Source organism: Mauremys reevesii, linkage group 9 (assembly GCF_016161935.1).
Source record: "Mauremys reevesii isolate NIE-2019 linkage group 9, ASM1616193v1, whole genome shotgun sequence".
Lineage (NCBI taxonomy): Eukaryota > Metazoa > Chordata > Testudines > Geoemydidae > Mauremys > Mauremys reevesii.
In genome coordinates, this window is record NC_052631.1 from 99499306 (window position 1) to 99515116 (window position 15811).

Here is a 15811-nt window from a genome sequence, read left to right on the forward strand (position 1 = left end):
ATTAGTTCAACACCTCCAGACCTTCTCATCCCCAAACGCTGGGGGCTAGTGATGGGACATACAAACTCCACACCGGTTAACTGTGAGTTAAGCAGGAGCCTGAGCAAATTAGACTCCTGACTGGCACCTGGAGCGGTGTTAGGCCCAGCTGATGATCAAACCCAACTGAGGAGGAGCTGGATCTTCATAAAGAAAGGAGCACAGAGCAGTAGGAGGAAGGCCAGGGAGAAGACTCAGGAGAAAGGTAGATCAGAGCTTCCTGTCTTGGGCTAAAGGCTGAGAGCTGCCTAGGAGGCTTGGAGCGAGAACTATGGGGAGGCTGGAGCCAGGGGGAATCCTGGCAGGCTGTGCTCTGAAATCAGAGCAAGAAAGAACTTTGAAACTTGAGGCTGAGCCCAGCAAAACACCTGGTGGAAGGGGGGTAAGGGACGGATGCCTGAGTACGTACTTGGCCCAACTGGTACTATTGCTCTTCTGTTGGTTTGGTCCCTGCTGTAAACACTCTGTCTATATTAGAAAATTGCTGCAGTTTTCCCATGCAAATGTCATGTAGACACGAATCTGTTATCAATTTCAGCTTAATCTGATACATTGCCCATGCAAACTAAATTGGTATCAACAAGATTTCCACCAATTTAGGAGGATCTACATGAGGGGTGTGCACCAGTTCATCTATATTAATTTTTAGCTAAACTGTTGCAACTTTCTACTATAGACAAGGTCTTCGTTGCAGAATAGTAGGGACCATTGGCTTAGTGGTGGCAGCAGTGATTAGGCTTTTTAAATCCAGTGGAATCATTAAATATAGGGGAGGGAGAGGAGAGGACATAAGCGAATGAGTGAGAAGAAAGCAGGTTATTGGGATGCAAGCCAGGATGGGAAAACATGACTAGAAAGAGTGGTGGAGGCGGAACCTTGCTTCTCATCTTTCCACCAGCATTTCAGTGGGAAGAAAGGAAAAATTGCAGATCAGCCCACTCAGACAATGGACATTTGAAATGCCAAGTTGTGCAAAGTGCATGGCATCTGCTGGAAGAGGTTCCTTGAAGGCGCCATGTGAATGATGTCACCTTGTCTACACTTCCTGGCACCATAACTAAAGATAGGCTTGAGCCAGCAGGTCTGGAGCTGTATCCAACCTTTCAAAAGGTCCAAGTGTGTCTTGGTCTGGGGTATCATCCTCTAATCATAGGACTGGAAGGGACCTCAAGAGGTCATCTAGTCCAGTCCCCCTCATGACAGGAGCATTAGAATCACTCTAATTAGTAAAGGAAGACTTAGAGCCTGATGTTGTTTTTTATTTTTTTTAATGTGCAGAGCATCCGCAACTAACTGAACTCACCGGGAGCTGCTGGTACTCAGAACCTCTGACACTCAGGCCCTCCATGTCCAGGATATGTTTCACAGAGCGGGTTGAGCAGTGGGAAGGTCTGGCTTGTGGACAAATGTTGAGGGGCTTTCCTCATATTAAAATCAGAAAATTTCAAGCTGAAAAAACCCACCACCATTATTCAGTTTTCAAAACTCAAACCCCAATTTTTGTGTCCTCCACCCTTTTGACACTGAAAAAGGGAGGATTGGGTTGGGGAACAAGGAAAACCCAGAACAGAAAGTCTGGACGTTTTGAGAGTTTGGGGAGTGTTTTCTTTAAGAAATCAGAATTTTTTTTGGGGGAAAAAAAAGACGAATTTCAGAAAAAAACAGTTTTGAATGAAAAATGTTGACCAGCTTTATTGTTTTGCTTCTACCTTTGACATAGGAACTTGCTTCACTCTCCTGTTTTTCAGGCGGTTTCTTGTAATACTGTGCCCCTCTCTCCTGGATTTAGGAATCAGCAAATGGCAAACTGGCTCGGACCCTGCAGACTTTCTCACCCTCATTTTCTCTCTCACTTTGGGATAAAAAGTACACAGCTCCCTGCTGAGTTCTCTTTAAAATTTGCATTGTCTCTCCAAAGAAAGGCTGGAATGGTGACGAGGTAGAGCTATGAAAAACAGAACTTGCTCATACTTGGCAAGGAGCAGATGCTAGAGGATTATACTCTTACAAGACTAACTTCAGGAGAATGTGTGGCCCAGTTTGTCAGCCCACACATGATAGAGCAACTTCCACGCAAATAAGGGTGAGATGCCCATCCACCTGCAATGCAGATTTCAGCTGATTTAAAGGGAAGCCTGGGCTGAGTGAGGACTTGGGGCCTGGGCCTGGGCCTGCAATGAGATCCCTTGAACCCCTGCACTGCAACCTCAAGGCCTTGGTGACTCTGTGAGGATTGGAGGATTTGCCCCAAATGTTTGAAGAAACTTCATCCGCACTAAAAATAAAACATGGCTTCACTGGAGGGCTGGGGCGGAGTTGCTCAGGCCGTTATCACACGCTAGCCAGCTGAAGAAGCTTTGTTCTTTACTATGCGAACAGTGCAGCAGGTTCGGGGCAGCTCAGCGTACCTGGTCCATTCCAAACAGAATGCCAGGCCTTGGATGACAAAAGAAGGGGGTCTCCTTACTCCTGTTATCCCAGTAGAGGCTGGTGGGGGTAGAAGGGCTTTCTGCTGCTTTGGCTTTAATTCCTCGTTTACAATAGTCCCTGTTACACAAAGTGCCCCACATACGTTTGTGGGATGTGCACTCTGCGCGCATGAAAAGCTTGGAGCTGAACAAGTATCTTGTTCCCATAGGGGGTCACTGATAGGGCAAAAAGGCAGTGCCTTTACTGTACGAGTGGCCCCAGGCAGGGAAATGAATAGAGGACTTCATCTCACAATTCTGACAGTCTCTTATCCTTTCACGGGCATTACATTTCACCTAACAAAAGAGAACTTTTTTTGCTGTTGTTTTTCAGCCTGTGCGCGGTTTCCAGTTTAAAAGATGTTAGAGCAAGAAAGACAGAGAAGAAGGAGTGGGGGGAAGAAAAGGAAATCCCTGATGTATGTGAGTTAGAGCCATACTGTTATGTATGTTGTACAAAACACTACACTTGTTTAACAAATGACACCCGTGAGCCATTGCATCTTAATGGGGCAGGAAATTCACTCCTGGTCATACTGAAATATGCAGCTTCCAACTGTACGGTGCGGTGAAGGAAGGGGTTACTTGCCTGTATGGCAATCTATTATTCTGTAAAGCAGTAGCACTAAGGGTGTATTTACACAGCCTGCAGTAACAAGCCTCCTAGCCTGGGTCGATAGGTTCAGTGAGCAAAGCCTGGATGTGCTAGGCATTATAGTAAGGAACAGGCACTGCCCTGAAGCGCCTGACATCTACATAAGACTAATAAAGGGTGGGAGGAAGGAAGGCACCTTATTGCCATTTTACAGATGAGACACTGAGGAGTTCAAAGACTAAGTGACTTGCCCAAGGTCACACAGAAAGACCCTGACAGAGCTGTGAACTGGACCCAGCACAAGCCTATGGCCTTGTACCCCCTTGTCTATAACAAGTGTATTGTCATAAATATCATGTTGATGGAAATGTTTTGCATATATTGTACCTTTCACCAGAGGAGCACAAAATTTCTATGAGGCTGGGTATTATTGTAAGATAATTGTTTTTTTTTTGGGGGGGGGTCCTTTTAGGATTTCTCTTCATTACTAGACTATTTTAGCCTTTGCTGTAACCAGAGCGTTACCTTTTGAACAACACCAGCGTGTAAATGCTTTTTCTAGGTTGAGACCCTTATACTTCACATGATCTTTGCAAGCATGACGTGCTTTACGTTTCTTTTAGTAAATAAAAGCAAGCAGCAAATACAGGGATATAAACTGACAGTGGTTAGGAGGGGAGCCAGGGACTATCAAAGCAGAGGGGTGTCAATGTTCAGAGCCCAGTTCCACCTCCCAAAGAGAGGAGGGTCCCCACCGATAGAGTCAGTTTTGATTAGTCCTGAACAAAAATTTTTCACCGTGCAAGCATGCAACTGGGTGTACTGAGGCTCACCCATCTGGCAGTGCTCCTGGTCCAGCCTCTAAGCAGGGCTGAGCCAATTTATAGTTGGAGGTAGAAAACCAGCATTTTCCACCTTAAACCTTGCCACGTTGCTTTAGGTTTTGGGGTGAGCCGGGAGTTCCCAGCTGGGTGTGAACCTCCCCCAGGCTTGAGGGAGCTTGGAGCCAGGGGGCTGGGCCAGCTCCATCTCGCCTAGAGCCAGGCCAGAGCTGAGAAGGTCTGATCCAGCTCCAGAGCTGCTGGGGACTGGATCCAGGGGCTGGGCCCCAGCTGCAGGTTCCCCTGTGGATCTGCCCCTCCTCCAGCAATAAGGGGTTTGCTTGGGGTCTGGTCCTGCCCCGTGCAGAGCAGGGCCAGCTGCCCACCCCCCAGGGGGCGCCCACCCCCCTTAGCTGGCCCCTTCTCTGCCCCCCGGGGGTTACTCCGGAGTCACGCCGCGGGCAGGCTCCTCTCCCGTAGGGAGCCGCCGCCTTCCCCAGGCAGTGGGAGGGGACGGCCCGGGGCCGGCTCCGGCTCCGGCTCCGCCCTGCCAGGCGGGCGATCCCGGCTCCTGCTTTTCCTGGGGGCCGGTCCCGGCCCTGCGCGCCCTCCCCTCTCCCCACCCCGCTCCCGCCCGCCCGGCCCCAACTTCGCCCAGCCCGCGGCGCCGCTCAGTGAGCCAGCCAGCGCCGGGCCCCGAGCGCGCCCCACTCGCCTCTCGCCCCGGGCCGGCCCCGCGCCACCATGCCCCGGCGGAGCGCCTGCCTGCCCCGCTGCTGTGCGCCCTGGCCGCCTGCAGCCTCCCGCTGCTGCTGCTGGCCGCCGAGCCCAGGTCCCGAAACTGCTCCGAAGTCAGGCGGCTCTACGTCGCCAAGGGCGTCAGCCAGGGCGATGCGCCCAGCCACGAGATCAACGGTGAGGCGGGGGGCGCGGGGCTGCTTTGCGGGGGGGGCGCGGGGCTGCTTTGCGGGGGGGCTGCTTTGCGGGGCGCGGGGCTGCAGGGGGGGCGCGGGGCTGCTTTGCGGGGTCTGCAGGGGCGCAAGGCTGGTTTGCGGGGGTCTGCAGGGGCGCAGGGATTGTTTGCGGGAGGGGTTGCAGGGGGCGCGGGGCTGCTTTGCGGAGGGCAGAGGGCGCGGGGCTGGTTTGCGGGGTTTGCAGGGGGCGCAGGGCTGGTTTGGGGAGGGGGCGCGGGGCTGGTTTGCAGGGGTTGCAGGGGGCGCGGGGCTGGTTTGCGGGGGAGGGGTTGCAGGGGGCGCGGGGCTGGTTTGCGGGGGAGGGGTTGCAGGGGGCGCGGGGCTGGTTTGCAGCGATACGCGTTGTGGGACCCGCAGGCTGGGGCAGGGGTCCGGGTGGGTGGCGCTCCCGTGGCTCCGGGCTCCTTCCCTTTGTCAGCCCGGGCTGGGATCCTCTGGGCTTGGGATTCCTCTGCCCTGGCTCAGGAGCGATCCTAGCCAGCCGCCGAGCGACGGGGGGAGGCTCCCGGGCAGACGTTGCCTCCCCCCCGCACCCTGCTCCTCCAGGAGAGCCGGGCAGGAAGAAAGTTCCTTGGGAATGTGCAGGGTCCCCCCCATCCCCCTTCCCCTTTAAGTTTTACCATGTTCTTAAGTGGCGGGGTGTGTTTTTGTCCAAGGAGCATAATCAGGCCCCAGCTCTTTGCATTCAGGGAATACTCGGCGGTGGCAAATGAGTTCGTAGCTCTAAAATGTGTGGTTATAATTCCCCTCTGCAAAGGTAGGGAAACCCACGCCAGGGGAGGGGGGGGCTTCTCTGCCTGCAGAGTGGTTTGAAAGCTGAGTCAAAACCAGCCAGTGGAAAAAGCTTGAAGAATGTGGACAGAATTCAGGAAGGTATTTTGAAAGATTTTTCTCCTGACCTTCGGGTTAATTGCACATGCAATTACGGGCATTTGAAAAGACGGATTGCAGGAAATCTTAATCTTTGTTTGGAGATGGTCATGCAAATGAGGAAAGGCTAGTCCTCCTCACGTTTTTGCACTTGAGGTGTTTAGAGACAACCTTTTTGCTGGCGGGTATTTGCGAGGACTTTTTTTGCACAGGGATATTTTGTGAGGAATTCCCAAATCTCCTCCCAGCTTACTGCATGATCTCAAGCAAACTGTGAGGATGAATTTATGGATGGAATCCGCAATAAGTGATGCCATGAAACCATGTCCACCCCACACAGGTTTTGGGTTCTTGACTCTGAAGGGCTCCAGAAAATCCTTAATCTTGGTTCTGACAGAGCAACAGGTTTAAGAAACATCTCAGGAGTTTTGAGAACTACACTTCCTTACAGTTAGTAAGAGCCTTTCCCGGTTAAAGCGGTGAGGATGGAGGAGAGAAAAGAAATGAAGAGTTCCTGGAGTGGTTTCAGAAAGCAAATAATGGAGTGGAATTTTGTGCCCACAGAATGCTAAATTCCACCATTTTTACTTAGCAGTCACAGTTTCCTCTAGTTAATGAAGTTCTTTGGTGACTTGGACTAGCAAAGAGAGCAGCTATTGATTAGACAGCAGGATGACTTTTTAAAATGTGACTGACCCAGTCCTCTTTTCCCCAAATTATGTCACTTTGCTCTACCTTTGCAGTTACCAAATGATTTGTACATAACCGATTAGGCACTGTTTGCCCTTAAGCTGTCTTTCTTTTAGCAAACTCAGATAGGTGCTGATGTTGCAACAATTTAGTACTAAGATGTGAAAAAAATTACTTAGTCCTGAAGGCCGTTTTCAGCCCCTCCCCTGGCAAAAGTGGAGTTAGCCAAGATTCACCCTGGAAAATAGCGAATGCATTTTTACCCTTCATGCATTTATGAACAGTGTTGTCTTTAAGTTTGTGTCTCATTCTCATACTTCAAAGAGGCGATTCTGTTAGAGTTGCATGATGCCAACAGAGTGGATTTTGAATCCTTGACTATTATTCACGAGAAAAACGTGAATTGTTGCTCAGCTGCTGGTGGTGAATGTATCTGTGGTGGTTTGTCTAGGCAGGAGTCCTTAAAACAAATCAATATGCAAGAAATGGCTCTTTTGACTATATAGACTAAGATTTCAGTGACATCATATGAAGTCAAACTGCCCTTTTTTTTGCAAAATGACATCTCGAGAAACAATTTTGCACGTTGGTCCACAAATATTTGCCCATCGAAGGGACAGGAGCGTTATTAGTAGCCAGCAGTAGGAAATGGTAGTTAATGTGCTCACACCCAAAACATTTTATTCTTTTTGTTTCATCCTTCATCTCCCTCCCAGGGCTGCTGCTTTTATTTCCCCTTTTGAATGACCTACTGGACTGCATTCTCCTGAGGAACAAAGGAAGTGCTTTTTTAGCTGGAATCCTTGGGAGACCACCAAAGACTCCAGCTCATGCGCTGCAATTTGGCACTACTTTCAACAATAACAAAAATGCATGACTGAATGGCTCAAAAATGTGGAGTGTTAGAGGCATTCATTTGAGTCTAGGACACTGTCACAACACAGACAGACCCAAGTAAATACCTTTAGACTGCTAATATAGAAGCAGGGGTAATCTTTACCATTGCTGTGCCCTCCAAATATGCATATATTATCCCCTTCACTGACACAAACTGAAATGATTTCAGTCAGTTGTACTTTTATGTTGTCAGCGTCATGAGATGCATTTAGCATACAGCTGTTGGAATCAAATCATGGCTCTTTTTGCTTCTTCAAGAAATGTTTTAATGAGAAACACCCAAATGCTTTGAGCTAAAATACTCTGCTACCGCCCCCCCCCCCCCGTGCTTTTCAAAATGGTTGTGTTGATTTAAGATCAGCACTTGGGTCAGTGTAACACTAAGGATTTGCGCAGGCTTCCCAGAAGCCACTGTATCTTGAGGATTTGACCTCGTCTACATTTCTGTATCATCATTAAGATGATTTGATGTGCTTTGGAGAGTGTCAGGAGTACATCATGCTGACAGGACTTCCATTTGAGGTCCTAACGGGGCTGTCAGCTTGACCCTGTGCTTTTGAAATAAGACGTCAGAGAAATGTGATAATCACAAGAGATTATTTAACAAAAAGAGGGCCGCCTTGTTCAACTTACTCATCAAAAGTGTTAATTAGGTTATGTCCCTGTCTCCCCAGGGATAAATGAAATCACGGCATCAGGCCTTATTCACAAAGCAACAAGTCTTGGAAACTTAGCATTAAGATGACATCTATGGTTTAAGCCTATTTAGAAGAGGCAACCAAGAATCTTTAAAAAAAAATTGAGTGGTCTGTGAATATTGTAGTGCTTTAAAGGGAAAGTTCACGTTAAAATCCAGTTAGTTTTAAAATTAAAACTAGTTTTAGATACTACACCTGCCTAATCTTCGTATTTAACCCCTCTCACCAATTTTCTCTCCCCTGTTGCTGTTTCCCACATGAGCAGGGGAAACTGAAGCCCCGATCTTGCAGTCAGAGCCACACAAACATATCTTTATATGACCCGTTGGAGCTCTATCCACTGTCGTAGTCACTGGGTCTCCATGCTGGTTAAGGATCTGTCTGCGTGGATCTGATGTAGGATTGGGCCCAGGTGATGATTACATGGAAAATAGTGAATGTGACGCAAAGCATTCTCATATGAATACAGTGGATAAAAATAGAGGTTGCAGTAATCTTAGATACTACTTGTTACGTTTTCAGATGGGGGCAAGTTGTTTTAGGTTTTTGTAACTCTTTAAAAGTAAGTCACTTTGCCAAGCCCCTGATATTAATTTGCTTGCTTTAGAATGTGCAAGGTGCATATTTTCGTCCACTCATAAGTGTAGTGAGCAAAGGGAATTGAAAACGCCGTATGCAAAATCTTGGCTACATGGCAAGAACCAAGTTTCAGCAACACAGTAATTTTTATATATAAATCTTTTAACCTGTATCCCATTGGGGCATTTATGCAAACTACTAAGAGTGTTGTCTGCCTGAATTTAACAACTCACTAAAACATGTACATGGAGGAAGGGATTTAAAAGTGTGTGCTTCAGGGGGCAAAATTTGGGGGCTGTGATGTTGTGGTGGCAGTGTACAAAGCACAGAAATAAGGCAGTTTATTGCCACACTGAATTCTTATTATTGAAATCAGTTAGGTTATTTTTACCAGTTTGACAATCAGATTTTGCTTGATTCTTCAGTCACTTGTAAACTTCTTGTTGTAGTAGTATAGACAAAGCCTCTGAAGCATTTCCTAAAAGTTGTGGCATGTGTGTGTTGGTTGTGGGTTTTTTTTTTTTTTTTGGTCGTGCCATCTCTACAGTCAAAACAGCGAACTGCCACCCCTGGGAGCTGTGGGGGGCTGTGCCTGCAGACGGTCAATGTCAGCAAAATGTCTCCTGGCCCACAGTCAGATTACCCTGATGGGCTGCAGGTCACCCACCACTGCCTTAGGTAGGTGGGTGCCTTGGAGGAAGGAAACAGAGATTGGATTATGAAGCGTGTCTCGGTTTGTTTTGGTGGTTTGATTTTCTTCTCAGCTCATCTGGCTGAGCGCCTAATTTGCACTTTCAGCAATTGTTAAAATTAAGGATGAACAATTAGCAGTTATTAAATTAATATAATTCTGTCTAATAAAGCACATGAAACTCACATTCTTAATAGAAGTGCATATAAAATGATTCTCTAACTTAGTAGGGGGGATAGCTCAGTGGTTCGAGCATTGGCCTGCTAAACCCAGGGTTATGAGCTCAGTCCTTGAGGGGGCCACTTAGGGATCTGGGGCAAAAATCGGCACTTGGTCCTGCTAGTGAAGGCAGGGGGCTGGACTTGATGACCTTTCAAGGTCCCTTCCAGCTCTATGAGATCGGTATATCTCCATACCTGATGTATATGTTATCACCATATTTATTTCCCATGGGAGAACTATGTATGCATAACTCTTCTTTTTCTCCACTTCTTTTAACTAAAACAGTCAAATTCTACCAGACAATTTTTTAAAAATATCTGCAGCATTTTATTCTCCACAATATTAATATTCACTGGCGATTGCCTGTTCATAGTCACCTAGGAGTCAGATCTAAAATTGATTTAGACCAAGTTTAGAACCTAATTACAGTATCCATAAATGGCAGGTTATTATCTATGAACATGCTGTAATCTTTCTTGCTAATGTAAATGGTCATTTCCTTTCAGCAGGTAATATGAAGTATTACTTAGAACAGCTGTGCTGCTGACCAATTCATATTTGCTTAGTGATCAGTAAAAGCTGTCTGATATGTTTACCTGTAGAGTAGAATATATGAAACTTTTCTTTTTATGTTAAGTACCTCCTTCAGATGTAACAATATGTGACATATAGAATGCCTCCATAAATATTTTTAATTCCCTCTGCAGATGGCTTTGCTCTGTGGAATTGTATCAATGAGATTTTTAACACCCTATTCCAGATCCCACCTGTAGCCCCAACAATGTTGTTGCTGTCTTGAAGCTTATGATAGGAGTAATATGTAACACATCTAGTCTGTTACTGGACATCCCAGTAATTGTGGGATTAGGAGTCTCCCTTTGATACTGACAGATTGTCAGTTTCTGAAACTTGTTCTTTACATATAAAATAATGGGTGGCTGCCAGAGAACACAGGCTGTAATTCACTCGTGGCTCTACTGATGACACACATCACAAGGGTGCAGTTTGAGTATATTGGGAATCGATGGGGCACCCTGAGAGCCAATGCAGCCCTGTGGGCATGTGTTTATAATATGTACCTTTTCATATATTAAAAAAAACAAAAAACCTAAAATTCCCATACCTATCCTTAGCTTTGCCTTTTCCTTTTTATACTACTACTAATGGCCACCACTGTATTCTCTGGTTCACAGAAAAACTGCTAAAGGTGGTTCATTATGTATGTTCAGTGTGAGAAATAAGAATGATGGATGCATGTTCTGAGGCTTATGGTGATGTCAGATCTAGGTACACTCTGCACAAATCAATTCTGGCTGGTATTTTGTTGGTGGTGCAGTCCGACAATGATCCATTTCTGAAAATGTGAAGCCGTGGCCTGAAGGTTGTCAGGGTTAGAATTCTTGTAACATGTCCCTTGGACGGGTTCTGAGTCTCATGCTCTAGAGACCTTCTCCTCTCCCAGAAGCAGTCTGTGAATCCACGAGTGGGATTTCCCAGCCTCTGGTTGTAGTTTTTCCCTCCTGTGATTATTACTAAACCGACTCTGGCAGGGATGCCACCTTTCCTGTACATGGCTCATAAAATGCTGTTGAAGTATGATGCCCCTTTTTTTTTTCTTTTTTTCTATTTGACCAAATGATATATATTTTTCTTTGTTTCCTGAAGAAAGGATACTTTGTTACGATTCTGTTCCCACAGCATGTTGCAAATCTCCAAGTTCAGTCACTGAAAGTATCGTTCAGTATTGAATCCGTGTGGTTCTAGATGATGCCATTGCTACTCTAAACTGGTTAGTATGGCATCGCTTTAGAGTAAGGAGAGGTTCTTCTTGCTCCCAGAGTGAGTCACTGCTCGTGGTTGGGGTGGGGGTGGTCAGGCTTGTCCCAGGAAGCATGTTAGTGACTGATGGAAAATTACTTTTTTTTTTAAGATGTTCTATTCCCTCTGCCCCGTGTTGTCAGGTCAGGATGTAAAACTCTTCTGCCCTTCACCTTTTTAATTTTAGGAAGTCACTGATATAACATGACTAATTTCTCTGACTGTTGTTTGCACTGAACTGTACTTTCTCCACTTCAGGTTTTTGGAGCAGTGTTTTGTTAGACTGCAGCAGTGTGTGCCTTCGCAAACTGCAATGTTAAGCATGTGGTTCACAGGGACTGCTTGCAATGGTCCGGTCTGAGTGGGAGTATCATTTTCCTTGGCAGGCACTTTGTAGAAAGTACTGTTTCTTGTGCCAGAATAAGCAGTTACTACATTCCATGCAATTTATAGTCAAATTATTATCTATTGTTAAAATTGCCTGAAATGATCAGATGTGTCCTTAGATATGTAACCTTGGTTAAGACTGAATGACCATGTGCATGAGGCCTCATCTACACAAATAGTGTTTTTTAACATAGTCTTGTAATTTCCGGGAGACTTTCTATGGCTTTCATATGTCGAGAGGCTTTTTTGTTTTCCACTAAAAGTGAACTCGAACAAGGCCAGGGCAGTGGCTAAGCACCAGGCATATTACTGCTGAAGCAGGTTTGCAAGCAGCCTTGGGATTCCGCTTGCGTGTGCCCGTGGAAGGAAGGGGTGCTTCTTGGGCAGTGGAGGACAGAAGTAGGGCTTTCCATTGAAATTTCAGACCCACAGTGGCTGCATGTGAAACGGCTTTGCATTTTGGGTGGCTTATCCATTATAACTGAAGAGGGAAATGAAGACAACACAAGACTGTCATTGCATGAGCAGCAGCCGATGGCAATGCTGGAAATATCCTTGGGAGAAGCACCCACTCTTTCTCACCAAAAAAGGCTGGGGGTGGGCGGAAGAATAGTAGAGACCTCCATCCCAAACAGCAGCCAGGTTTTAGAGTCGTGGGAGACCCACTTCCCTCTACTGTACCAGTCACAGCGGCCAGTAGGTTTTAGGGTTCAGAATGGCAGATGAGAGGTTCTCCTCCCTTCCTGCAGCTAGATCTGGGAAGGGGCTTCAAGGTTATCAGTCACATCTGAACAAGAGACTAATACAAAAGAGAGCATCCCATACCAGAGCCCAGGGGCACAGCCTGGTAGAATCCCAGGGTCTTTCTCCTTCCTAGCAACGTTGGGGTGCACCTGGCATTGCTCTAATAGAGCTCTGGTTGGATGTGCCTCTCCACCTGTGGCTAGCAGGTGTTTGGTAAATTTTCTGGAGCCCAGTTCATGTAAAGTGAGTTGTTGGTTTCCATAGCACACTTGAGTTTACATGCAGGGAAAAACGGCCTTTAACAGTTGATACCTTGGTCAGCAGTAGGATGGGTAGAGAAGCCAGGTTTGAAGGGACGTGGGGCTAAGCTGCCTTCTCATTCCTTGAGGGCAGAGTAACTTAGGGAAGCCTGTTCCCAATACAGTGCAAATGAAAACTAAGTTACACCCTTTGCACAGTCAGGTAACTGACCGCTGGAACGGATTATGGAGGGATGCGTTATATTCTCCATCACTTGGCGTCTTCAGATAGAGCTCAGATGGCTTTCTAAAAGAGAGACACTAGTACAGTTGCAAGTTGTTGGGTTGGAGGCAGGAATCTCAGGGTGACGTTCTTTGACTTGTGTTATGCAGGAAATCCATCTAGATGATCACAAGGGCCCTGAACCTTAACATCTAACAACTTCTGTGATTTTTTTTTAATACATAACTTCTCTGTCTAACATTTGTTAACCCAACACCTTTCACAAGCAATGACATTTGCTTGAGCAAAAGGGATGACGGCTGTTAATGGGTCCCACTTCCTTGGGTATAGAGAAAAGAACTCAACTAGGCACAGTTGGGTAGAAAACTTCTTTTATGAGGACTTTGATGATTTTGTTAATGTTAGTCAGTAGGGGTAATAATCTCTCAACATTTTTCACATTCTTTGTGCCTTTCTCTTGGGATTATGAAGGTAACTCCCCTCTGTTATTTTTTTTTCTTACCCAGATCCCTAGAATATCCATTGTACTTTGCCAGGTTCCCTTGCAGCGTTCAGCCCATTGCCTGGGAGACGACAATGTGCAGTTCACTGTAATCGGCGCGTGCACGTTTGTATTGTGAGCAGCCTTTGCACAGCTGGGTGGGAGGGGGGTTTTGTGCCTGCGTGGCAGCATAAGCACTAGCCACAAAAGGCCCCAAGCAGGATGGAGTATAACAAGGAGGGAGGGGTGAAATTAGGCTAAATAGCAAGGCTACACAGTGAGATCTATGTAATTGGAGTCCCCCAAGAGAAATGGGAAAATCCCAGGGCCTGAGAATCTTAAAGCCAGACTGGAAAAAGCAAAGTATGAGAGTAAATTAGGGAACAATCCTGCACTGGCTTTGGAATGGACCAGATGCCCTCAAAGGACTTCTCCATCTCTACATTTAAAAGAAGTGAGAAGGAACGCAGTGTCCAAGTACTGTGTAATTGTGGAGATGGCAGCATGCATGCATCTCTTTAAATATATATTGTGAACGTGTATGTAATGTATTTTTTTAGGGTTCCCCAATACTGATTTTACTATAAAAACAATATTTTGGTGCCTAACTAACTTTTCAAAGTAAAATCGATTTTTCTGGACTCAGGAAGGTTGTAGGAAATGAAATACTTTGGCTTTTTTTTTTTTTTTTTTTGGTTAAGGTGTGCAAAATATGTCCCTTCAACCTTGATAGAAATTTTATCTTCTGTTGAATTTGCAAGCCAGAAAGAATAAATCGTATTTATGTTCATAGTAACTGACTTTGACTTTCTTGAGTGTGTGCTTTATCACTTTAGATAAGGGAATGCGTTCAGACAAAAGAAGTTGCTCCAGAAGGAAACATTTTGAGAAAGTATTTCTCTCCACATTGACCAGTTTAGAAAATGAGAATTGTCTGTTTTTTAAGCAAATGCAGATGGGTGCAAACAATGACAAAATGTGTAAAATGTTTTCTAGCAGTTGGTGGGACTAAGGGTTCTTTTTATAGAGAATATCTTGAAGTGTTCAGAAAGCAAAAAGTCTGTGAGACTTCCACATTGTCAACATTGCGTGTTCATTTTAATGCTGCTGTTCTTTCGCATATCCATAGGAAATTGAATTTCTAAAGAACCACAGTAACCAATAGCTGTTTTCTTCTAAAGGTCACTGTTGGGTTAGTGAATATAGTAAGTACTGTATTTAACTCCTCATGGTTTGTACTGCTCTTCCAGAAATGTTGGCCTAAATTTTCAAAAGTGACGAATGAACTTTGAAACACCTGAAAGGGACCTGATTTTGCAGAAAGCACTGAGTCACATTTTATAAAAACCAGGCTCTTCCTGTTGTGTTTATGCCCTCAAAAATTGATGCACCTACTCATGAAAAGTTGGTCCATAAAGGCTTTACCAATTCTTTTGAATGGAGGTGAAATCAAATGTCTGCTTGTTCCACTATGTTGACTTATCCCATCAAAACACCTTTGTGCCCTGCCAGTATTGTCTTCGCACAATTCTGTGATGTCTCTATGTGTCTGGTTCTGTAGGAACAGTGGTATGTCTGGTTTTCTTTAAGCCTCCAAAACATGATGTCTGCATGTTTTTTGTGGGGGGGAATTACACTGAGTACACCTGTACACCTGAGTACACCTTAATGACCTGACATATGCTGGAGGTGTTCTGAAGGTAGGCAGGCCCAAGGGTGGGTTATTGTTCCACTCTTGAAAGAACAAGAACGGAGGTGAGTTAAATTAAATATGAACAGTAGAGAAGAGTAGTGCTGCTTGTCCTACATGTAATTGGCACCCCCAGATACTTTGCTTGTGAGAACTCACTGTAGCGAGTACCTACGCTTCTTCCCTTCTGGAACAGAACTATCGAACATAGTGCACACACAGCTGAGCATGGGTGAGAACTTGGATTGATGGCAGCGTTTTAGAAGGGGGATAAGAAGACAGGATTTTTTATGGAGCCAAAAATAAAAAGGCATCTAAAGCAAAGGTCCAAAGACAGCTAAAGGCACCACTCTACTTCAGTTTCAGATGGCAATTATTTGTCTTTAGTGTGTGTGTGTTTAAATGGAATTGATTTAATGTTCTCCTAAAAAGGCAGCAATCCCCCCAGCTCCACGTACCCTAGGAGTTTAAGGGATTTGCTAGCTGAGGAATCTAACTTTATGAAAGTATAAGTTGGAATCTTTACTTGGTGGTATCGACAAATCGGTATAGAAAATTCCATGTTCCGGGTCTCAACAGGAGATTGTAAATCATGCTCAGCTGATGCTGCAGGTTCTAATAATGGCATTTTAAAAGATTACATGGATTTCAATATGAATGTTTC

At 45.6% G+C, this 15811-nt stretch overlaps 1 protein-coding gene across 1 annotated transcript in view; it reads left to right on the forward strand.

The window, feature by feature from the left end:
• The first annotated feature begins 4667 nt into the window (after window positions 1–4667).
• The window catches only part of GPC4 (glypican 4), a 107137-nt gene continuing 95993 nt past the window's right edge, over window positions 4668–15811 (forward strand). The window contains 2 exon segments of the mRNA XM_039488704.1: window positions 4668–4689; window positions 4692–4838. Coding sequence (XP_039344638.1) covers window positions 4668–4689; window positions 4692–4838 — 169 coding nt within the window.